Source organism: Bos mutus, chromosome 9 (genome assembly GCF_027580195.1).
Source record: "Bos mutus isolate GX-2022 chromosome 9, NWIPB_WYAK_1.1, whole genome shotgun sequence".
NCBI lineage: Eukaryota > Metazoa > Chordata > Mammalia > Artiodactyla > Bovidae > Bos > Bos mutus.
Genome location: NC_091625.1, coordinates 27,950,344 through 27,976,035, shown reverse-complemented (window position 1 = coordinate 27,976,035; position 25,692 = coordinate 27,950,344). Strand labels below are relative to the sequence as shown.

The following is a 25,692-nucleotide window of genomic DNA, read 5'->3' as shown; positions in this document are numbered from 1 at the left end:
GGAGTCTTCACTCTGTTCTTAATACAGCTTACTACCAATCCACCAGCCTGGAAAAATAAGCTTGAGATCTCTCAGTGTGAAAGCAGAAAATTATCTCTGAGATTATTTAAGTTCAGTCTCCACAGTTGACAGTAGAAGAAATGGAGGCCCTAAAAAGTCAGTCCATTTGTCAAAGATTAGTATCAAAGCTGCAATTGGAAGCTGGGGCTTTAGTCTTTCTCTTGAGAGTTCTCTTGCCCACTTTTGTGTGATTGCATTTATAATATTATTCACAACTGCAGTACTAAGTTAGTACCAGTTATATATTTATTCAAGAAGAAGATAGGGTATATAGTAGTAGTTCACCTTACTTTATTTGGTTCCATTACTGCAAATTATGTCTGTAATGGAATATTAAAAGTAATTTAAGTATAAGATATATACCTTTCCACATCTTTGCCAGAATAGATGCAGTGTGGCCAGTTTACATTAAATGTCCAGTAATCAATCACATGTGGATTGAAGTCTTTAATTCTTCAGAGATCACTGAGAACATACAACATGATTTTTGGTAGTGGTGGAGGGGGTTGTGTTGAATAGGAGGAGAGAAAATAATATCCAGCAATGTCGATTAAAGAATCAGTTCAGTTCAGTCGCTCAGTCACGTCCGACTCTTTGCGACTCCATGGACTGCAGCACACCAGGCCTCCCTGTCCATCACAAATTTCCAGAGTTTACTCAAACTCACGTCCATTGAGTCAGTGATACCATCCAACCATCTCATCCTCTGTGGTCCCCTTCTCCTCCTGCCTTCAATCTTTCCCAGCATCGGGGTCTTTTCAAATGAGTCAGTTCTTCACATCAGGTGGCCAGAGTATTGGAGTTTCAGCTTCAGCATCAGACCTTCTAATGAATATTCAGGACTAATTTCCTTTAGGATGGATGGGTTGTATCTCCTTGCAGTCCAAAGGACTTTCAGGAATCTTCTCCAACACCATGGTTGAAAAGCTTCAATTCTTCAGTGCTCAGCTTTCTTTATAGTGAAACTCTCACATCCATACATGACTACTGGAAAAACCATAGCTTTGACTAGATTGACCTTTATAGGCAAAGTAATGTCTCTGCTTTTTAATATGCTGTCTAGGTTGGTCAGAACTTTTCTTCCAAACAGCAAGTGTCTTTTTATTTCATGGCTGCAGTCACCATCTGCAGTGATTTTGGAGCCCAAAAATAAAAAATAAAAAAAATAAAAAGTTTCCACTGCTTCCACAGTGGAAACAGTGATTAAAGAATAACAGGATCATATCCATCAATTGTACTAATATTAAGATTTAATGAAGCAGATTTTTTTGATGCTTGGAAGGGGATGGAAAATGTTGCTTGAAGCTCTTTTGTTTCATCACTGAGGACTCTCTTCTAGAGCAGTCAGACTAATCTCTCCTAAGAAAAACAGCTCTGACAAACATGATAAATGGGCTTTCATGTTAAGGCTTAAAACCACCTGTGATGTTAATATAATGAGGAACCATTTGGTGAAGCAGGCGAGGTACTCACATAGACCTGTCCCACTTGTGGAATGTATGGGTAACTACAGTGGCTTGAACTTGCAAGCCTTTCAGCAGCAATGAGAGCTCACAGTAGATAGAAAAACTAATTCATTGCAAAATGTAACACTGTTTGAAAAATCATAAGAATTAATACTATATTGAACGTAGTTTTCTGTTTAAGTTAGTTCCAGGTAAGTTATGTCCATAATTAAAAGCAAATTGACAACAATGACCAAAATGATTGCATGAGATTGTCATTATACAAGATCTTTTCAATGATGCTATAGTTAATTTTCATGGACAAAGGCCAAATGTATTCTAAAACATATAGTGGTAAGGGCTTTCCTGGTAGTTCAGAAGGTAAAGAATCTGCCTGCAATGCAGGAGACTCTCGTTTGATCTTTGGCTCAGGAAAATCCCCTAGAAGAGGGAATGGTGACCCACTCGAGTATTCTTGCCTGGAGAATCCCACGGTTGATTGTTGTTCAGTCATGAGTCATGTCCGACTCTTTGTGATCCCATGGACCCTCCAGGCTCCTCTGTCCATGAGGTTCTCCAGGCAAGAATACTGGAGTGGGTTGCAATTTCCTTCAGGATTCAAAGAAAACAACTGATTTAATATATGGTTAGTTTTTACATCTGAAGATTCAAAGCAAAATAATTTCATTATGGTGTACAAAGTGTGTGGTATGGGGAGAGGTTGAAATTCTAGGAAGACGAGAGACACTTCTGGGCCTTCGAGAAGTGACCCAAGATAAGAAGTGCATAGAAACTTCACAGAATGAGAAGCAAGTGTTGTGAGAAACTCATTGCTTTAAGTGGTATGAAAGCACAAAGGAAGCGTTAAAGGGCTTCACGGATGTGCAGAACGCTTTTGCCCATAATAAGGTCTTTTTTTCGATTTTTACTGATAAAACCCTAAATCGTTTCCAATCTTTTGTGAGCAAACTTAATAATCTAGTCTATATATAATCCCCCCTCTTTTAAACATTAAAATGCAAATATGTTTAAGCTCCTACATTTTGACCTGTTTTAACTATATTCCTCAAATCAAAGAGCATATGTTAGTGTCACATGTAAGTTCCTTTTTACATAATACCATTTTCTTGCAACTTGGTCCTAAGGAAGTTCCAGACTAAAATAGTGCATCAAGGACTGTGCATAATCAGCCTCACTAAAAACAGCTTGATTAATACTAAATATGTCCTAGTTCCTAATCAATTATGTTAATGAAGTCCCAGGCAGCACATCTGCAAGCGCTGACAAAGCCCATGATCTCAGCGTTGCCTGATAATGTGGGCTCCTTAGGAAGCTGCTCAGTGGCAGCATGCTCAGGGCAAAGACTGCCTTTCTGCAGACAAAAAGTGGATACTACTAACAAAAGTCTTGGAATCCTACAATATTGCTAGATTATTCACTTAAACTGTATTGGGCTCCAGGATGAAATGTCAAATAATATTTCTCTTTAAATATAATAGCAGAACCTAAGCTTCCCATTTAACAAATGACACGTTCCTTTCCAAGTGACAGACTGATAGGCAAAACATTTGCTACATGATGGTTTATGAGCCTCTTCCAGGAGCTAAGGTGGAGTCAAACATTTGAATAATATGCCTATCAGAAACTGCCTTAGATTAGGGAATTGGAGTCCCCAGATTTATGTCCATCTCACAACAACAGTAGAATTAGAATCTGATGAAACATAAAGGTGACAGTATTATTTACAGGCTATCTCTTGCTCTGTGAACATTTGGACAGTGAGATGGTTACTTGTCTGTTTTTGTCTAATTATCTCAAGTCACATAAGCTATTATAGTCCAAATGTCAGAAGAAATACAACTCTGATCTCCCTCCCTTGCTTTTGGACTATAAATTTCTTCTTTCTTACTAGCTAGGTAAATTGATATATATCAGTAACCAAAAACGAGAGTGATTTTTTGTTGTTTTATTACCATCAGTATAAACTCAGTTATATTTGAGTTCAGTTAAGAACAATTTTTGAAAATATTTAACTCCTATCAGTTATAAGCATGTATAGAAGATGATGCAAGTTAGGGATTTATGGTGTTAGGAAGACATATATGATAGAAATGAAAAAGGGAAAATCATTGATTGCTAAAAAATAAATACTTAAACAACTTATTAAACTGAACAAATTATATGAGGTAAACATTCAAGTTGCTTTACATTAACTAAACTTAAAGGTTACCAACTGCTATGGACTGAAGCTTATATGTTGAAGCCCTAACCCTCCATGTAACTGGATTGGAGACAGGGCCTTTAGCAGGAAATGAAACTTTAATGAGATCACAAGGGTGGAGTCCTGATCCAATAGAAGTTTCTTTGCTAAGAAGAGGAAGAGACACCAGCGTGTGCTCTCTGCCGTGTGACAACACAGCAAGAAGGAGACCGTATACAAGCCAGGAAACAGGCTCTCACTAGAATCCAGTCTCAGGTACCCTGACCTGAGACTCCCAGTTTCCAGAACTGCGAGAAAATACATTTCTGTTGTTTAAGCCATCCAATCTGCAGTATTTTGCCATGGCAGCCCTTGCAGACTAAGACACTAAGGCTGATAGGGAATTTAAGAAATTATAATATCAAGAAGAAGCTGTCCTCACATACTTGTCTCACACACAAAGGAAATCTGGACCCAAATGAGTGATGGGAGAAGGAGATGTGAAAGTCAAGGGAGGCAGTGAGACCATCACCCTATCAAAATGATCACATTTAAAGATTAATAAATAAAAGACCTATGTGGACCAAATAAATGTATCTTTAGCTTGGTTGGATGGGAGACAAAAGTTTCAAACCTTGGACTATATCTGTATCATTCTCTAAATATTCAAGAAGTATTGCTTATTTGGACTCTTGAAGTAAGACTTTACATGAACTTTTCATTAAATCATGGTCTCTAATAACCAAATTCTTTTCTTCAGATTGGTACTGATACAGTACTGACTTACAGATTGTATTTTTATTTGAAATTTGCAACTGCTAATTCATTCAATTTGTAGCTGACCAACTCAAAATATCTTGCATACAATATATAATAAGGTTGTTATAATTTACAAGTATAATGTAACCTTTCCCTCAATCCCAATGGCATTTCTCCTGCTCTCTTGCCTTTCTACAATGCTTAGGTATGTGGCTTGAAATCTTTTGCTTTCCCCCCACACAACTAGCAATCAAAATTTTTCCATGTGTGCCACTCCAGTTATTCTGAAGGACATTTGGCCAGTAGTAGGTCATTTAGGTGATTACTACAAAGTTGAAAGTATTTTTAGGAATATTCAATTGCTCTCTACCTGCCTCCTAAACCAGGTGGGACTTTACTACTCAGATGAAGTACTGAAGAAGCAGCAGCAATATTTGGGAGCTTGGTGAAAATGCAGAATCTCAGGCCTTCCCCTTGACCTAGCAAATCAGAATTTTCATTGTCAAAGATCCCCATGTGGTCTCTGTGTATATTTAAATATTGATACACATTGCTAGGGTACCCTTGATTGACATCAGAAGATGATACGTCTATCATAGAACTGCCTGAAATCTGAAGCACAAAACGTTAGGCCTTCATATTACCAAAGTTGTTGATGTCTCATAAAACATTAAGTTACAATCCTCAAACTTCAAAGTCTGCATAGTAATGTGATGGAAAGATCCTTGGCTATAGATCTAGAAAGTCAGGGCTAGAATCTAAGTCCTTCTGTATACTAGTTAAAAAAAAAATAAACTCCAAGTCTAAATTTGTTAATCATTGATAATAATATCTACAGGGTTTTGAGACATCGAATAAGAAATGCATATACCCACAGCCAACATAAAAATATTCTAAATAAATGTGAGTTGAATACAGCATAGCCACAGGCATGATTTGGTCAGAATCTGGCCATAAAAGTACATAGAACATGCTGGTATTTCAATCTAAACTCAGGAAAACTTTACCTGCTCGGCTACTGAAATCCTCCCCTGGCTACTGACTATAACATAAATAAATGTATTGACTGAAATAGAAATGTATAGCCAAATGATTTCTGGGTCTGTGGTCAATTAGACAATGTATCTTTCACCAAGGCATTCAGATTTTATTAAAAAATAAAAATATTTATTTTTTTTTTTTAGGTGTCATGAAAAAAAAAAATAAATTTAAAAACGATTTGAAGCAGGCTACCAACTTTATATGTTTGGTGTAAAATAACTGCTTGAATTTGTAGTCATTTTTACACATAAACATAAGCCAAAGGCTCTTAAAATTCAATGTATATAAGACTCAACTGAGGAGTTTGTTAAAAATACAGATTTTCCTCTCTGAATTGCCAGAGAATCTGATTCACTAGATCTAAGATGTGGTAGGAATATGTATTTTTTTTAATGAGCTTTACAATTGATCTTGATGCTGGTGATCTACAAACTATTCTTTGTGGACAGTTGTAGTAAGCTAATACAATGAAGTTAAAGAAACCCCTAAGTTCATCACTATCAAATACAAAAATAAAATTTTTGCAATTGTTACAGTTTTATTCTACCTTTACAACACTTGTTTGTAGTAGTATTATTATTATGAGCATCAGTATTTTACTAATAAAAAGTCTGAACGTTTAGGTATCACATTTAAGGTCATCCAGGTAGAAAAGGGCAGAACCAGAGTCTGGACCCAGATCTGTGTGATTGTAGAACACAGGCTGTTAATCACTATATTATTTCCTAAGGCACAAAGTTACTACCATCTTTCTAAGTTACAAGAGGTTATCAATAGGGCCTGGGTTATCTTTGTAGGAGGGGCTTGGAGGATACATAAGAAGAGCTGAAAATCTCCAACATTTTCTCCTAATTATTGGAAATTTATTTGGGAGTGGATTTAGGGGACAGAATATAAATAAGGTATAGAGGAGAGAATAGGCTAACATGAGTGTATAATTCCTGATAATGAGCATACAATGTTTTCTTGAGTTTCCAATTCAAGAATTACAAGGTATTATCTGTCCCTTTGACCCTATACTTCCTGGCTTGATTTCCAGAGTATGAAGCTGGTCATCCTTCTGGAAGCCAATGGCTACCAATGTATAATCTCAGGAGGAAATTTTTGGTGTTCTAAATAGGAGCAAATTGTACTTTTAGGAAGAGTAACCTGTAGTTTAGACATACTAAAACTATGAGAAAAGGTGGATTTTGTTGTTGCTGCAACAACTATTTTGCTTTGTTTCTCTATATTCTATCTACAATAGAGATGATCTTTGGAAAAATAAAATACTTGCCTTCAAGAGTAGGTGATGCAAGAGTGGGTCTGGAAGCTTGTTCTGTTGGTAACGGAGGTGGTATGGCTGGGCTCTGCCCTGTGCACACAATGCAGGAATAGATATTGAAAAAAATTATTAATAAATTTAATATACATAAATAGAATAGCTAGATCTGTCCCCAATATGCATAATTCATAATCCAAAGTATAAATTCATATTATTATGCAATAAGAAAATTGATATTAGGTGAGATCTTTAAGTAGATACATACAAAGATTCAGTTATCTTCAGAGTTATTTCTGAATATATTTCTTTTCTTAGATATATATACAATGTCAAATATATCTACTGGAGTTTATTAATGAAAAACCTACATGTATTCAAATAAAGCAATTATTTTCAATATGCACTTCAAATTATGGAAACTGAAATCACAGAAGCTAAGAGGAACCCTAATACATAGAAAAATCACCATTTTCTTCTTTTAACTAAAAATTCTCGAGTGATATAATAAGGCAATAAAGGAAAATTAAAATTCATAGGCCTTTTGATATTGAACAGGTACATTTTCTCCTGCTAAAATAAATGACCCGCAGTTAAGTAAATAATGGGCCACAGGGAAAATATATTCAGTTTTATAGAAACTTAAAAGCCTCCCTCATCTCTAGGCTTATTATGAACCATAAAATCTCACAATTGTTCTCAATACTTCCTTATCCCAAGTGATTTCTTTAATTAAACAAAACCATCCGGGCCATGAACTGTAAACATTAACTAACGTATGATCCCATATGAAATGCTTGCAAAATCTTTTATCATTCATTTTCATTTCATAAACTCCTGCTGTGTGTCTCTTTTAAATCTAAGAATCAACACGGGCATATATATGCACTTTCTAAAATTTCACTGACAACTAGATATTATTGAATGCTAGCAGACCTGCCTGCTTACTAGAAGTCTTCCTTTTTTAGAATTTGTCAAAATTAGTTTGCTCTGGTGAATTGTGGATTAGCAGCCAGAGCTGCACACACAACACCTTCTGTGGTGGCAAAGAAGGGAGGAACTCCAGGCCCTCAAGCTGAGTAGAAGAGGTTACTAGCTACTCATTGAAGGATTTACTTTTAGCTGTTAAACCCATCCAGATGGATTACTGAGCACACCCATATGCACAGAAGCAAAGCATATTTTCATGCAGGCCATGCCATATATCTAGAAAAGTATACATCCATATTAGTACTGATTATTTTCCTAATGAAAGCAAAGATGGAAATATGGAATGTAACATGGAATTTCATTTTTCAGTAAGCAAGGAAAAGGTAAGGATGGGTGGGCACATTAAAAAAGGAGTTTGTGCCACATTGATTTTCCCTAGCTAATATTTATACAGTGCTTACTATACATATGCCTAGAATGATCCCAAACAGTTTTGACATATGAAGTCATTTAATCTTCATAAGATGCTTAGAATGCAGGTATAATTTTCATTTTGCAGTTTAAACTGAAGTGAACAGGGATTCAGGGGCTCAGCTCCTAAGAAGTGGACTTGAGGTGCTGAAACTTCCTCTCAGACTACCTAAGGCAGTTAAAGATAGTCACATGTAAAGGTCCATCACATGTAAGGATGAAGAGAGACAGAGGAGTGGAGTTTCCACCCTGACTTTCTACCATCTTTGTAAGCCAAAGGGATGTACACTAGGGAGTATTCTCTCCCAAATTTTGCTTGAAAGCTGTCCTTGAAAAAATGTTTCTAAAATAGGATGGTATTTTGTAGCTTTTAAAATCTATAGAGAATCTAGACTGAGGAAGGAGTCAATTAAATAACTAAAGCTTAAATACAAGTGACCATGAACATCCATAAATCAATTATTTCTAAATAATAAGGCTTTCAAAAATATCTTCAAGGGATCCTGCTTGTTCAAATTGAACTGATTTCTCTGCTGTCAAATACTTCCTTGAACAGCAGTAATGTATGATCTTAGTTTTGATCAGCCATTTAAGAATTTATTTTTGAATGTATTCAATTCTTTCCATAGGGAATAGTTTATAATTTAGACTACAAAATCTTCGTATATTTTCCTGGAGGAACTCTGAAGTCATTATTTTATTTTTTAACTTAGCACTTATTATATCTCAGCACAGGAAAAACATTAATCTCCAACTCTGCTTGTAAGAAGTTCCCAATATCATGGCTAAAACAGATTTACAGACAGATTATTATAACATAGTGTGATGATGGGAAATAATATACACAGAGGAGATGTCACAGAATGATTCTTGCATTTAAAAGCCTGAAGAGAGTTTCCCAAGTAAAGAATGGAGGAGGAAAGGGAGGGATAGCAGACAGTGATTATCTAGTGAAAAAAAAAAAAGCCTGGATGCCAAGATACATAGAACTATTAGAACAATCAAACAGGTATTTCTGTAACATAAAGTACAAAGAGCAGTTTATATCAGAAATTCTCTACAACTATAATAAACAATATCATACTCTCTAAAATGGACAACCACATGATGGTGAGACAGTGGACTCAGTAGGGAAGTATCACCAACAGAAGAAAAAAAAAAGTTTTTTTTTTTTTTTTTGCCTCTAGAGTGACAGAGCTAGGTAGCTCTGGCAGGGGAATTATTAGCTCAGGGCAAGTTTTTGTTTTGTTAAGGGTCACCAAAATAAATCAGGCATGTCATACTTGAGAATGACACCTGACTCTCTGGTACTGACTTACAGAAAAGGCCTCTTTTATGTTCAAATAATGTCAGAAAATGCTACTGAAATTACAGACTATTTTTTATATATGAATGAATATAAAATTATATCTATATAATAATTTATGGATATATTAATATAATTTTATAATGAAAGCAAGCTGTTTATTATAAAGCCTACATGATTGGAATCAAATAAATATGGGAGTTTCAGCTCCACTGCCTATAATCTGTGTGAATTTGAAAATGTCATGAAGTATCCAAGCTTCATGGCCTTTCTAAAATGAGGAGAGTTTTTGTCAGCTGTTGTGAGGATTAAGAAATGAAACATCTAACACATAGTAAATACTCAAAATATTCTTTCTCCTACAATATATTTACAATTTATATCCCACCTAATTACATAAGAGGACTTGAAACAGACTTTTGAAGTAAGACAACAAAGACATAATAACAGATAAAATTAAACATGACAGAAATAGCAGAACTCATTTACAGGAGAGAGGCTTATCATTTTATTAGGAATATGTTTCTTTGGAATTTGTGAGGATTGTTACTCTCTAAAGGAAGAATTTACGTTGTTGAAATTTACATTGGATCTCTAAAGGTGCCCTTCATTTTACAAGCTATTACCTGAAAATCCCTCTGACATTCAAACACAGTGAATTGGCTTTATTTTTGTTCCGTGAGTGATTTTGACTGGCTTATTTCCATAATACCTGAATCTCATGTTTGTAAGCTGCCAATATTTTATTGTTCTGAGTTTTTTCTCACTCAAGTCAATATGATTGCTTTCGGTTTAGTCTAATTCCACTGGGGATGACATATAGTATGCATTCCTCCTAATGATCTAAGTTACTGATGTTTTCTTTACTTTACTAGAAATAATGAATTACTCAGAATCTCAAATCAAGAAGGAGGCTATGAGCAGAATTCAGGTAATGTGAAGGAAAAAGCAATTCACAATACTGAAGCTTGATTTACCTAGTTTTTTAATCAAAGGAGATTTCCTAGTTCTAAACCATCTCTAGATAACTAAAGTCTACCTCCTAAATCTTGAAACAAATATTGAGGATATTTTTTACTCTATTGCTCGATAGTTATTTTTTTTTCCCTTGGGCCCCCATTGCATTTTCAAGGAGGTACCCAGTACATCCAGGAGACTACAGACTTTGAAAGGCCTCCTGCGCCGCAAACAATGAAGTGATAGATCTCATGACAGAGGGAGTGTCACTCTTGTAAATGACCACTGAGTTAAAATTCATTTACATCTTGAGAAAGTATAAACTGTGATTAATTACAAACACCTATCCCAATGCATTCTGTCAATAGTATTTAAAGCATTTGTGCATCTACTGTCATTGTTTGCTAGGTGACTAAGTCGTGTCCGACCCTTCTGCAACCCTGGAGCCTGCCAGGCTCCTCTGTTTATGGGATTTCCCAAGCAAGAAAACTGCAGGGCATTGCCATCTCCTGCCTTCTCCAGGAGATCTTTCCAACCAAGGGATCGAGCTTGTGTCTCCTGCATTGGCAGGCGGATTTTTTACCCCTGAGCCACCTGGGGATCTATGATGAACATAAAATGGGAAAATTTGAAATTAATAAGAAAACTATTGCCAAGTGTGTTAAAGCAATAGTATTGCTTTTATTTGCTGGCACAAGGTTCCTAGACTATTTTTTATAACATATAGAATAATATTTTCAAAGTTTAGAATTGAACAAATATTAAAATTAAATGAAAATATGGTTTATATTTTAGGCTGAGACATATAGTAATTGTGCTAGTGTCTTTATTAAAATAGGGACAAGTTGACCTTCAAGTTTCTTTACTGAGGGTTCCTTTCTCTGCCTTGTCCTTTTGGACTACCTCTAAAATGGAAGGAATGGAGCAGAGGTGTTTAGAGTGTCAGTAACTCTTCCCTTTTCCACCCTACTTATTAAAAAAATTAAGATATCACTCATACAATAATCCCAGACTTGGTGAATTTGCCTATGAAATGAAGAATAAGGAATCTGAAACTCAAGAGTTTGTATGAGGTGGACAGATCCAAGGTTTTTACTTCAGTCATAGGCATCTTTATAACTCCCACTTGTGTATTGCTAATTTCTACATATATAACTTTGCATCCCTTGTACTTGATCTTGTGAAGGATACGTGTAAACAGGCAATTATCACTTAACTGAGGACTCAGATGTTAAGAATGTTTCAGGGTGAAACAAGAACAGTAATGTCTCTTCCAGCTGGGTTGTTGTGAGGGTTCCTGGGCATAGCAGTACAAATAAAATCAGTGAGGGACCACAGGGAAGAGAGGGAAGGGCTGTGTTGTTATAAAGTTTACATTAAAGATGAAGGGAGATAGGTGACAAACAAGCAAGACTGATAATTTCAGATCTCAGCAATGGAGGGACATCAAAACAGAGTGGTGAGGCAGACAATGATTGTGAGAAAGAGATGACATTAAATGGGTTGGAAAAGGAAGAACTGGGTTAGCACTGAGCAGAACTCCACTAACCTATGACGCTTTGCTCAAATTGGCTCCTTTCTGTGTGTGTGCTGTCCATGGTGGTATGGTTGGAGGAGGAGGACTGGCTTAGTGCAAAATTAAGAAGCAGCTCTTCCCAACTGGTCGGGTCACTTGCCACGCCAGTCCAAATCTTGAGATGAAGGAAGAGCAGGGGGCCTTTGTGTAAGTACACAGACTGCAGGACAACTGCACAATGTATCAAGGGTCTCTGTCTCCAAACGGGAGACACAAGTTCTGACTTGAATACAAAAGAGTAAACCTCAGGAGAGGCCGGATGAAAGGATTCCTGGCAGGGAAAGGCAAGTTAAAATGCCTATGCTAGGAACAGCCTGGATTGCTTAAAGGTCACTGGTGCTGGAGAGCAGCGATAGGCTCATATCAGAGCATTCTGGGCTGCTCTTGTGAGTCTGGATATGTTCTATGGGTAATGGTAAACTTTTGAAGTGTTTTAGTATGACACATAGGGTTTTAAAAACTCACTGGCTGCTGTGTGAACAAAAATAATGTTTGCAAAGGAAAAGATATAAGAAGCATCAGCAGATCAGTTGGAAACTGTTGAAAAAAACCCAGGTGAGAGATGACATGAGCCTGGTCTAGGCGTTGCAGTAGAGATGTAGTTGTTCCTGCAAAAAATGTACCTGAGTGCCTATTTAGTTCTAGACACTTTCTTAGGATATGGAGTTACAGCAGTACCAATACAGAGAAAATCACCTGTTTCACAGAGCTGAGATTCTACTGGGCAGAGAGAAAAAATATCAACTAAATAAGTAAAATGAAAATGAGCATCTTATTAAAAATGTATCAAGGAAGAGTAATAAGGAGTGCTATTTAGAATAATAGATGGAATTTTTAAAGATATGGTCAATGAAAAACTTAGAAACTGTAGATAAATGGATGGATTCAGAGTGCATTTTTATACAGACTCAGTAGGATTTTTTTAAATGAGTTTGATATGGTAAGTGCAGGAAAGAAATCAAAGATGACTGACAATTTGGCTTGAGCATCTGGGAACAAATGAGAAATATTCAGATAAGGGCAGGAAACTTCCTATTTACTTAGCCAGATGCTATTTATGGACTAATTGCTTAGTCATTGTTGTCACTTGAATTACATAGTTTTCCATTTTGCCAAAGGATTTATATAGAAGACATTGAAGTATAAGTCATAGCTGCTTTGTTGGCTTATTCTAAAAGTACAGCATATTGGTAATTAATTTTCAAGATATTTTTTCATGATTTTAGAAAACTTTTAAGCAAATGGATTATTTAGTATAATTTGGTAATGCAACCCTACTGTATGGGTGTTTAAAAAACCAAAAGCTTCAACTACTTAGATCAAAGAGCATCCTCCAGGCCAAAATGTTTCTACTAGAAAGGTTTCTTTGCATCCTGATAAAAAGTTTCCCTAATATTTCCATGTGCTATTACATATTTGCATATTTGCTTTGATGGAAAGCAAGGAATAGAAGTCAAATACATATTTCATAATTCCTTTGATTAAAAATGATAAAGGTAATATTAGTGTGTTTTCGTCTTCATCTCCAATTTATAAGTTAGAAATAATTCTACTATGGAAAAGCCAACTGAAAAAGGAAATGAGATTGATTCAAGATCATATCATTGTTTCATTTATTCTTACACCTTGATTATGACAGAATACCTGATATCCAGGATTTAATAAAAATAGATGCATGGAATCACAATCATAGAGTTTTAGGGTATGGAAGAGATCTTTGAAATCAGTTATTTCAACACCCTAATGTTTCAGGTGGACAAAAATAGTCTCTAGAAGGAAAAGTGGCCTAACCAAGGTTATACCTCAAAAGCATTTAAGATAAACATTTTTCACTTCATTTTTATTTTTCTATTTATTGAATATTTATTTGGAAGGTCAAGATAAATGACAATTATTTTACCCATTGTCATAAATGACTAATAACTCTTATAAGATCTTTAAAGATTCACTTCCTAAGATTAAAAGTCTCATAGTTTTCTTCACGATCATATTCTACTTAACATTAATTAGATATTAAATTGACCTCAAGTACCCATCTTGGTCCCTGATCTCATTTTGACAATTCTAGATAGACTGTCAACTTGGAGGTTTTCAAAACTTGCAGAATTACTATTTCTTCACTTTTCTTAAATATTTCCTTCTAGCTATCCAAATTATATCTCTGTCAACCCCAGAGCAAATCATATTTATACATAAGATGAGGCAATAGGCAGACAGTAAAGATGGAAAAAATAGACAAATAGGTAATATGAACTGTAAATTTTTCTTTTAGTACAAAGGTCAGAGCTGATATGAAAAAAGATTATGAGGCACATTAGATAGAGTGCAGTCTCAATTTACAAAAATAAAAACTATCTCATGTACTTAGGATACAATTACCCTACTCGCCTTGGAGTCATCCAGTGAAATGCCTTTAATCTCTTCCTTGATTCCCTTCCAGCCACACCCTTCACAACTCTTATGTTCTCAGAATAGCCAGTGTACACTTATCTTCTGATTCTCAATGCATTTGTTTATTTACAAGTCTGTGCTGGGATTTTTTGTTATTGCTATTGTTTCTGTTTTTAATCCTCATTTGACTATGAGCAACTTGAGAACAGAGTCTGGAATATGCATACATATTTAGTAAAGAGAAATGAATACCTACAGAGAAAATGAGCACATGAGTAAGTGAATAAATGAATGTTACTACATGCTATTCTGTTACACTGTTTCTAGAGTGTTTGAATATGAACAAACCAAATTACAGTATTTTTAGATCTCAGCAGAGTACAGAATACTTCCAACAAAACACGTGATAAAATTTATTTTTTGCTTTCTATTTTTCAGTTATTTACAGTTCCAGGCCAAAGTATTCATTTTCTTTCTGTCAGAACTTTTACCAATTTATTTATGAGTACCAATCTTTCCATGAAAGTGAAACTTTAACAGTTTTATCCATTAGTGGGAAAAATTGAGCTTAAAGGTCAAAGATAAAGAAAACTAGCTTCATTAGCCCAATCAAGATATAACACATCCAATATATTCTGAATCTACAGTTACCCTAAAGTGCAAAGACTATGTAAATTACCCATTGTGGTATGCTTCAAGCCCAAAGAATTACACACCTACACATGTAACCCGAAAAGAATATTAGTACCAGAAGAAACTTAAGAATTTACTGAGAACCCTGAAATTCAAAGAAGCTAAACAACTTGCTACCTTGACCTAAGTGACACATAAGTATGATACATGAATGCAGATTCTCAACTCAGTGTTCTTCACAGCAGAATGTTGTCTGTCTGCATTTATTTTAGAGAGAGCAATGAGGCACAAGGAACAAATAAAATAAATGATGAAATCTAGAATAATGGTAAACAATTTCAACTCAGTACAAATGCTGTTTTGTTAGGCTTTAGAATTCTATAGCCAATGATACTCATAATAACTAAGAAAAAATAGATCTTAAGTGCAGTATCCTATATTACGGCATAATGGTATTTGTAATGGATATGTTAATTCTTGTTTCATTTGAAGATGATTTGAAATACAAATAGTGCATGCTTTTGACCATCAGTTATGTCAATTCAATTTTCAAAGTTATAATTAATTCAAATTAGGTCTCTGAAATGCTGCTCTCCAATGTCAAACATACTTTATCAAAATGGAGTTGCCTATTCTCTAAGGAGTTGAGGGATAGAAATATAACAGCGATTTATTTTATTGGAAATCAATTTTTTCAAATATGACAAATGCTTAAAATATTATATTTATGTTTAAAACTTTAAGGTATAATTCAATAGAATTAAAAAGGGATCATTTTTAAGAAAAATTACAAAATTTCAATAAAATTTTGAGTTAAAAATCTCAAGTTTTATTTACCTCTCTAGGCATGGCCCTCCTCCTGGCACATGCTAACTTACGAATAAGTGATGAGCTATTATTCATTTAGTTTAACTGATCATTGCTACTAAAATAGAAGTATCAGTTCTAATAAGGCTGCTGTTTACCAACCTGGTCATTATAAGATGGCATATCCCTGAATACATTGTTGTTGTTTTGTTGCTCAGTTGTGTCTGACTCTTTTGCCACCCCGTAGACTGTAGTCAGGCTCCTCTATCCATGGGATTTCCCAGACAAGAATACTGGAGGAGGCTGCCATTTTCTATTCTAGAGAATCTTCATGACCCACAGATCAAACCCGCATCTCCTGCAAGTTTCCTGAGCTGCAGGCAGATTCCTTACCACTGAGCCACCAGGGAAACCCCCCTAAAAATGAGTACATTTAATATATCATAGACCATCCCCAAGAAAAAGAAACGCAAAAAGACAAAATGGTTGTCTGAGGAGGCCTTACAAATAGCTGAGAAAAGAAGAGAAGCTAAAGGCAAAGGAGGAAAGGAAAGATATACCGATAGGAATGCAGAGTTCCAAAGAATAGCAAGGAGAGATAAGAAAGCCTTCCTCAGTGATCCATGCAAAGAAATAGAGGAAAGCAATAGAATGGGAAAGACTCGAGATCTCTTCAAGAAAATTAGATATCAAGGGAACATTTTCACACTGTTTATGGGGTTCTCAAGGCAAGAATACTGAAGTGGTTTGCCATTCCTTTCTTCGGTGCATCACGTTTTGTCCGAACTCTCCACCATGGCCCGTTCAACTTGGGTGGGCCCTACGTGGCAAGGCTCATAGTTTCGCTGAGTTAGACAAGCTTGTGGTCCATGTGAGCAGTTTGGTTTTCTATGATTGTGGTTTTCATTCTGTCTGCCCTCTGATGGAGAAGGATAAGAGGCTGATGGACGCTTCCTGATGGGAGAGACTGACTGAGAGAGAAAGGGTCTTGATCTGATGGGCAGGGCTGTGCTCAGTAAATCTTTAATCCAGTTTTCTGTTGATGGGCAGGGCTGTGTTCCCTCCCTGTTGTTTGACCTGAGGTGGAGGTTATAAAGATAATGGTGACCTCCTCCAATAGGTCCCATGCACACACTGCTGCACCCAGTGCCCCCAACCCTGCAGCAGTCCACCATTGACCCACGCCTCCACCAGAGACTCCTGGACACTCCCAGGCAAGCCTGCATCAGTCTCTTGTGGGGTCACTCCTCCTTTCTCCTGGGTCCTGGTGCACACAAGGTTCTGTTTGTGCCCTCCAAGAGTCTGTTTCCCCAGTCCTGTGTAAGTTCCGATGGCTCTGTGGTGGGGTTAATGGTGACCTCCTCCAAGAGGGCTTATGCCATACCCAAGTCTGCTGCACCCAGAGCCCCTGCCCTTGCGGCAGTCCACTGCTGACCTGTACCTCCACAGGAGACACTCAAACACAATTCTGGTTCAGTCTCTGTGGGGTCTCTGGGTCCTGGTGTGCACAGTTTGTTTGAACCATTTGAGCATCTCTGGTGGGTATGCAGCTTGATTCTAAATGCAATTTCACCCCTGCTACGGTCTTGCTGGGGCTTCTTCTTTGCCCTTGGTTGTGGGGTATCTTTTTTGGTGGGATCCAACATTCTGCAATTGACAGTTGTTCAGCAGCAAGTTGTAGTGAAATGCGAAAGTGCTGTGAAAGTGCTGCACTTAATATGCCAGCAAATTCGGAAAACTCAGCAGTGGCCACAGGACTGGAAAAGATCAGTTTTAATTCCAATCCCAAAGAAGGGCAACGCCAAAGAATGTTCAAACTACTGCACAATTGGACTCATCTCACACGCTAGCAAAGTTAACGCTCAAAATTCTGCAAGCCAGGCTTCAAAACTATGTGAACCGTGAACTTTCAGATGTTCAATCTGGATTTAGAAAAGTCAGAGAAACCAGAGATCAAATTGCCAACAGCCTTTGGGTTATTGAAAAAGCAAGTGAGTTCCAGAAAAACGTCTACTTCTGCTTTATTGACTATGCCAAAGCCTTTCACTGTGTGGGTCACAGCAAACTGTGGAAATTTCTTCAAGAGATGAAAATACCAGACCATCTTACCTGCCTCCTGAGAAATCTGTATGCAGGTCAAGAAGCAACAGTTAGAACCGGACATGGAACAACAGACTGGTTCCAAATTGGGAAAGGAGTTTATATTGTCACCCTGTTATTTAACTTATATGCAGAGTCATCATGCAAAACAGCAGGCTGAATGAAGCACAAGCTGGGATCAAAATTGCCAGGAGAAGTATCAATAACCTCAGATACATAGATGATACCACCCTTATAGCAGAAAGTGAAAAGAAACCAAAGAACCTCTTGACAAAAGTGAAAGAGGAGAGTGGAAAAGCTGGCTTAAAACTCAACATTCAAAAGACAAAGATCGTGGCATCTGGTCCCATCACTTCATGACAAATAGATGGGAAAACCATGGAAACAGTGAGAGACTTTATTTTCTGGGGCTCCCAAATCACTGCAGATGGTAACTGCAGCCATGACATTAAAAGACCGCTTGCTCCTTGGAAGAAAAGCTATGACCAACATATAAAAAGCAAAGACACCACTTTACCAATAAAGGTCAATCTAGTCCAAGCCATGGTTTTCCAGTAGTCATGTATGGATGTGAAAACTGGACTACAAAGAAAGCTGAGCACCAAAGAGTTGATGCTTTTGAACTGCGGTGTTGGAGAAGATTCTTGAGAGTCCCTGGAAATCAGTCCTGAATATTCATTGGAAGGACTGATGCTGAAGCTGAAACTCCAATACTTTGGCCACCTGATGTGAAGAATGGACTCATTGGAAAAGATCCTGATGCTGGAAAAGATTGAAGGTGGGAGGAGAAGGGGATGACAGAGGATGAAATGGGCATGAGTTTAACCAACTGGGAGTTGGTGATGGACAGGGAAGCCTGGCGTGCCACAGTCCGTTGGGTTGCAAAGAGTCAGACACAACTGAGTGTCTGAACTTACTGACTGAATATATCATAACTCTTGAGTCAAAATTTAATACTTTAGGTTTTGTATTCTGGTTTACTTTTCAGAGATCCAACACACTTTATTGATCTATTCAAAGACTGAAAATCAAGTCACAATAAATTATTGATAATAGAAATGCGAGTAGCAAGTTGAGAAATTGAGAGAAAAAAGAAGGCTCCCAAAATATTTGCAAAAATACATTTGCAAAATGCATTAAAACAGCTTTCAAGCAGAATAACAAATTCCCTTCTTAAGAGGTAAGAGACTAGACATTTTTGTAAACTATCTGAACATGGAGAATAAATAATGCCTCCTTCTGTCTCAAATCTTTTCTGGCTTTTTGACTTGTGAATTCTACCAAAGAGGTTATTGACAGACAACAGCTGGCATAGTCAATTGCCAAATGAATTCCTAAACTACTAGAATCTGTTATTTTCATTCTCAATAACTTCAGGACCTACCAACAACCTTAGAGATAAATCTACTCTATGTTCTCTTCTATCTCAATTTGCTGTCACTCCCACTACTAAAAATAAAATTTGACTACAAATATAATGATGGAACTGGGTGATCTTTTATCAGGACTTAGGGGCAACTTAATAGAAACCCAGGAAATTTAAAAGTAAACCATATTCTAATATTCCTCCAGTAATTTTGGTGAGAAGTCATTCGTGCCTCTGAGAATAGAATCACAGTTCACTCTGCTTGTACTTTCTATACCAGATTCCTGTCACTGACAAAACCAACAAGGGCAGCTAAAAGTTATCAGCAAATTGCTTGCTTTCTTTGGCAGTTGTACCGGCAAGATTTAGGAGTATGCGTCAAGTGTAAACTATAATGGAAATAGAGATTGTGAGTTTGTTTTAAATTGTACCACTCAAATCAGAGTGAAGAAAGGGAAGGGAAAAAGAAAACCGAAGACACAGTGACCCCCTTTTCAGAAAACATAATTCTCCCTACAGTGCTGGAGACAATATCTATGTATCTGAGCAAATTCTGCCACTTCCTTTAGGTTCAATTTCCTAATCTACGAGGTGGGAAACTTATAACCCATCTCCGAGGGTTCAGTGTGAATTCAGTGAGATGATCCGTGTGCAGCAACTCGGCACAGTGCCTGGTACACTGCTGCTGCTGCTGCTAAGTCGCTTCAGTCGTGTCCGACTCTGTCCGACCCCAGAGACGGCAGCCCACCAGGCTCCCCCGTCCCTGGGATTCTCCAGGCAAGAACACTGGAGTGGGTTGCCATTTCCTTCTCCAATGCATGAAAGTGAAAAGTGAAAGTGAAGTCGCTCAGTCGTGTCCGACTCAGCGACCCCATGGACTGCAGCCCACCAGGCTCCTCCCACTGAGGGCTCTCAGTAACGTAGTGAATGTTTTCCATCATCAATGTTGTCATGACCATCCCTAACAACCCTCCAAAATCTTTTAAGGGTAGACACAGAATAACGTCTGGATGACTTCCTGAGTTTTTCTCCAGCTCTAGGCAAGCCATTGTTTTCAAGCTTCACGGTATCTTTCCTTTATCCTTATCCTCAAATACAGGGAGGTACGTTTTTAAGCTATTATATCAAATTTGAAAGACAGTATATTCTCTTTTATACAGAGATCTCATTCAAACAGAATAGAATCAGTCTGATATCTTTCAACCACCTCCAAGTCCACACCACACAGGACTTGGCAAAGGGAAGGGATACTGCCATTATCCTATCCTTTATATACATCTGTAGGAAAATTTCTTTCCTGTCCCCCAATATTTTCTCTGACACATGAAACCATTCCATATTTAAAAGCATTTCAAAGAAATATGAAAAGCCTAAAGAAGAACCATAGAACCAATTAATAAGGAATATCCTGGTTTTGGAATTTACCTTAGGAAGAGAAAAGAAGGGGTTAGCATTTTGTTTTAGTAAAGAATTTTCTACTGGTTGCTTTAATAAAGATTATAAAACTCCTTATCTTTTCAACTACAAGCACATAACACAAATTTAAATATCTCAGTGCTTGTGCTTAATAGATAAAGGATAAAATGGGACCATGTTAATAATTATTATGTAATAGGATGAAAGCACAATTATATTCACAAACACATTCTCACTTGAATGACACATTTGGAAATCATCCAACTTTTCTTCCTGTTTTAAATTGTGTATAATTGATATTGTGTCATTTAAAACAATGCACACTGCTTATCCAGTGTCTGCCAGGAGGCTATTTATAATTTACACAAAAAATATCCCTCTGGGGTAAAAATCATTATTAATGTCATCATTGTCATGAATAACAGAAAATGGAAAAGGTTTACATCTTAGGTAACCTCCATCTAAGAGAAGATTAAATCATCAGTTTGTTTCTCACTGGATGTTTCAATATGACAATGTTGGTGATTTTTCTATGTCTATTTTCCTCAATTTGTATCAGAGATTTCAATTATTACAAACCTTGTCTACTAAACATGTGCCTGTTACATAAACAGCGTGAGTAGCTGCAGAAGTGGTGATTTATACATGACAATTTTTTCTTCAGGAGGGCACCATATCAACCACAAAGCCATAATATTGAATAAAATAGAGTAGTGGGGATTTAAGAAATGCAACATAAATAATTAAGTGCGAATGACAAAGGACAGACACTAAAGTATTGTTGTTGTTCAGTCACTAAGTTACATCTGAATCTTTGCAACCCCATAGACTGCAGCACACCAGGCTTCCCTGTCCTTCACTATCTCCCAGTGTTTGCTCAAACTCACATCCATTGAGTCAGTGATATTATTTAATCATTTCATCTTCTGTCTCAAGGAGAACTCTTGCCCTCAAGTCTTTCCCAGCATCAGGGTCTTTTCCAATATGGGGTCTAATTTGGAAGAACACACCTGTATAGATAGTAACTATATTTGTTCAGTTTTTTCTCCTGCATTGACTTCTCATTTGGTATTGTAAATAAAAAAGTTCATCTAATTATACCACTACATTTCCCCACCTTAGACTGAAAAAAATTGACCACCTGAATAAGAATCAGGCTTCCCTGGTGGCTCAGTGAAGAATCTGCCTGCAATGCAGGAGACCTGAGTTGGATCTTTGGGTTGGGAAGATCCCCTGGAGAAGGAAATGGAACCCAACCCAGTATTCTTGCCTGGAGAATCCCATGGACAGAAGAGCCTGGTGGACTATGGTCCAAAGGATTGCAAATAATTAGATATAAGGATAAATACTAAACTCATCGTAAGCAATTAATAATAACAATCAGAATAAAGCTGAAGATAAACATTGGCAAAACACTAGGACTTCACTTTATCAAGCCTGTCCGAGGTTCTGTGGCTCTTTCTTCTTTAGTTTATACTTCTCTAGATTATACTCTAGTAATCATACAGTTTAGTTGTTAGTAGAGAATCCCAGGGACGGCAGAGCCTGGTGGGCTGCCGTCTATGGGGTCGCACAGAGTCGGACATGACTGAAGCGACTTAGCAGCAGCAGCAGCAGCAGTACTTTCTTCCCGGAGAAGGCAATGGCACCCCACTCCAGTACTCTTGCCTGGAAAACCCCATGGACAGAGGAGCCTGGTAGGCTGCAGTCCATGGGGTTGCTAGGAGTCGGACACAACTGAGCGACTTCACTTTCACTTTTCACTTTCATGCACTGGAGAAGGAAATGGCAACCCACTCCAGTGTTCTTGCTTGGAGAATCCCAGGGACTGGGGAGCCTGGTGGGCTGCCGTCTATGGGGTCGCACAGAGTCGGACACGACTGATGCAACTTAGCAGCAGCAGCAGTACTTTCTTCCATTTTCTCCCCAAGCTTTCTTAATACTGTTCATTGCTTGATTTATAATAACTTCGGACAAGATTGTTGCTTCCTTTGCTTTGAAAATCATGTTACGACCACTAGCATTGAATGCATACTAGGGGTCTGTACCAGGCTTCCCTGGTAGCTCAGCTAGTAAAAAATCTGCCTGCAAAGCAGAAGACGCCAGTTCAATTCCTGGGTTGGGAAAATCCCCTGGAGAAGGGATAGGCTACCCACTCCAGTATTCTTGGCCTTCCCTGGTGCCTCAGACAGTAAAGAATCCTCCTGCAATGCAGATCTGGGTTCGATCCCTGGGTTGGGAAGATCCCCTGGAGAAGGGAAGGGCAACTCACTCCAGTATTTTAGACTGGAAAATCTCCCTGGACAGAGGAGCCTAATGGGCTACAGTCCATGGGGTTGCAAAGAGTTGGACACGACTGAGTGATTAAGCACATGCAGGGGTCCAGTAACTGCTGGGAGACTGATAGGATGACTTCAACATGTCAACCTAGATATTGAGAAGGAGACAGACAAAATGTATTATCTTCAAATGTGGGATAATTATTACTACTACGTGGGAATAACAGTACCATTGCCTCGACACAGAATATTTTAGAGAACCAAAATGTAAAATACATTAGACCAGCAGTCATGTGTGTACAGTGTGCCACAGAATTGATCAAAAAACCCAGAGCAACTGGCTCAACAATCTACAACCTGTGAAGTTAATATTAGTATCGAAAAAATTCATTATTGTCTTCATCTTGCACAAACATTCTATGCAGGAATAAAGCTATGGACAAGGAATATTTGGTTGCCAAATTAGGTCTCTCTGAAAGTAGCTGTATCAAACTACTTAGTTCATAATTACTTATATCAAAATAGGTATGGGATATATTTATTTCTGTCTATGGATAACATAAGGGCTTCTTTTAAAATAATAAAATAAAATAAGACCTGCTTAAGAAAAGGGTTAAGAATTATGAATTTATTTGAATGGTTAGAAAATCCTAGATTCCCTGTTCTTTATCTACTGGGCCACCCAATTGAACCTTGGAAAAGCACTAGGAGAATATATTCACATAATCACTAGAATGCTTTTTTAATCTGCGCTCTTGCATATAAACGACAGATAAGATTATTACAAGACATGACACATTAATAAATAACACCTAATTAGTTTGATAATTCTTTGATTAAGCCCTAATTTTCCTTGCTTCTCATGCAGCAATTCAAATTACTCTGTATTATTTGTTCCTTTTCAGACTATTTTAGAACATGCTTTGAATAGTCCCAGTAGGCTACCTGAGCAGGAATTTATTCTTATTTGACAGCAGGTCCATGCCATTAATAGTGACAAGGTGAGACCAAAACCGACACTGTAATAAAAGTCCCTGCACAGCAAAGACATTCCTCTAGAATCTGACACCTCTTTCAAAAGGGGAGGAGACAAAATTCTGAGAACATGAGAAAATGAAACGTTAGGGCTTCAGTGCAAAGAGAAAGTAATATGAACAGTATATTGTGGGGAGAACACTTACTTACTTACCTGCCTTCCTCCCAAACCTAACGCCCTTAATCACAATGACACTGACTGAGAGCAGTTGCAGTGTCCGAGGAATCGTGGCCACTCGGAAGCACCTGGATCTATTTCTGCACATTCTAGTTAGTTATAAGGACTACAATCTTTAATGGGTTGATTGAGACAACTGTGAAAATTGGATACATTTATTTTAAACTGATTCTCCATACTTCAAATAATCAAATAATCACAACTCTCATGGGGCCAAGTCTAGGAACTATGCTCACCAGTGATGAGGTGTAGGCTCTCTCTTTTTTCTCACTGCTGTCTCATTCTATATGTTGTCTGCAGTTTATTGACACTCACAGCAAACCCAGCTTTGTTAATTCTGAGCCTCTGTCTCTAGAGGTACTATCAATAACTCCTTTAAGAATCTTTACACAAAGCCTATTTGCAATGCTTAGAAACCTGTCATCTTTCTAAATAACAGGATTATTTCCAGGAATGAATTAAAAGGGCTGCTCTGGGATGATCATCAATAATTTTTTCAGCAAGATAAATATTATACATCATGAATTCAATTCAGTAAACACAGCATGTATCTGGCAAGGTATGAGGCAACAGGGATTTAAAGGCAAATTTTTATTGAAGGTGTTTATAAGGAAGTTAAAGAATACTTGCTAGGGAGTGAATGATAATAATATGTGATAATTAAATCAGAATGATAATAAGAAGTGGTGAACAGATAATCATAATTTTGCTATATTTGGGCACCACTGCTACCATTATACATTTAAATAGTACATATTGTGGTTAGGTAGTGTTCTAAGCATATCATCTATGCATAAACTATTCTGTACCTTAACCCTGTAAAATAACATCAATTTTCCTATTTTAAAGGAGAAATAGGCATCATGCATAATTTTGTTCACTGCTCTATCCATAGAATCTGGATAGATGGATGTTCATAGAACTCATCTAGAAGACATTTAAACCAAACTCATTAATGCATATAATGCAATATTTCTATGGACCTTAATTTAACACTATAAATTACATATTATTACACACATATTATATAGTTAGCAGAACCAAGGATAGAAGACATAGGATGACTGCTGCTACTGCTAAGTCACTTCAGTCGTGTCCGACCCTGTGCGACCCACAGACGGCAGCCCGCCAGGCTCCCCAGTCCCTGGGATTCTCCAGGCAAGAACACTGGAGTGGGTTGCCATTTCCTTCTCCAATGCATGAAAGTGAAAAGTGAAAGGGAAGTCGCTCAGTCGTGTCCGACTCTTCGCAACCCCATGGACTGCAGCCCACCAGGCTCCTCCATCCATGGGATTTTCCAGGCAAGAGTACTGGAGTGGGGTGCCATTGCCTTCTCCTAGAGCAGGCAAAATTGGTCTAGTATGCTATCTGTTGATGTGGTTCTAAAAAATATTTCCCCTCCCTATCAAACAACCTTGGATATATGTTCAGTTAGTAAAGAAGAGCCAACAGTTGGAAAGCGTTGGATTCTTAGTGTGCTT

At 37.3% G+C, this 25,692-nt stretch overlaps 1 protein-coding gene across 50 annotated transcripts in view; it reads right to left on the bottom strand.

Annotated features, from left to right (window-relative positions):
- TRDN (triadin) overlaps nt 1-25,692 on the bottom strand; it is a 415,022-nt gene that overhangs the window by 217,014 nt on the left and 172,316 nt on the right. For all 50 annotated transcript variants that reach the window (XM_070376309.1, XM_070376300.1, XM_070376303.1 and 47 more), the window contains one exon: nt 6,782-6,859. In XM_070376309.1, coding sequence (XP_070232410.1) covers nt 6,782-6,859 — 78 coding nt within the window. The remainder of the gene's footprint in view (nt 1-6,781; nt 6,860-25,692) is intronic.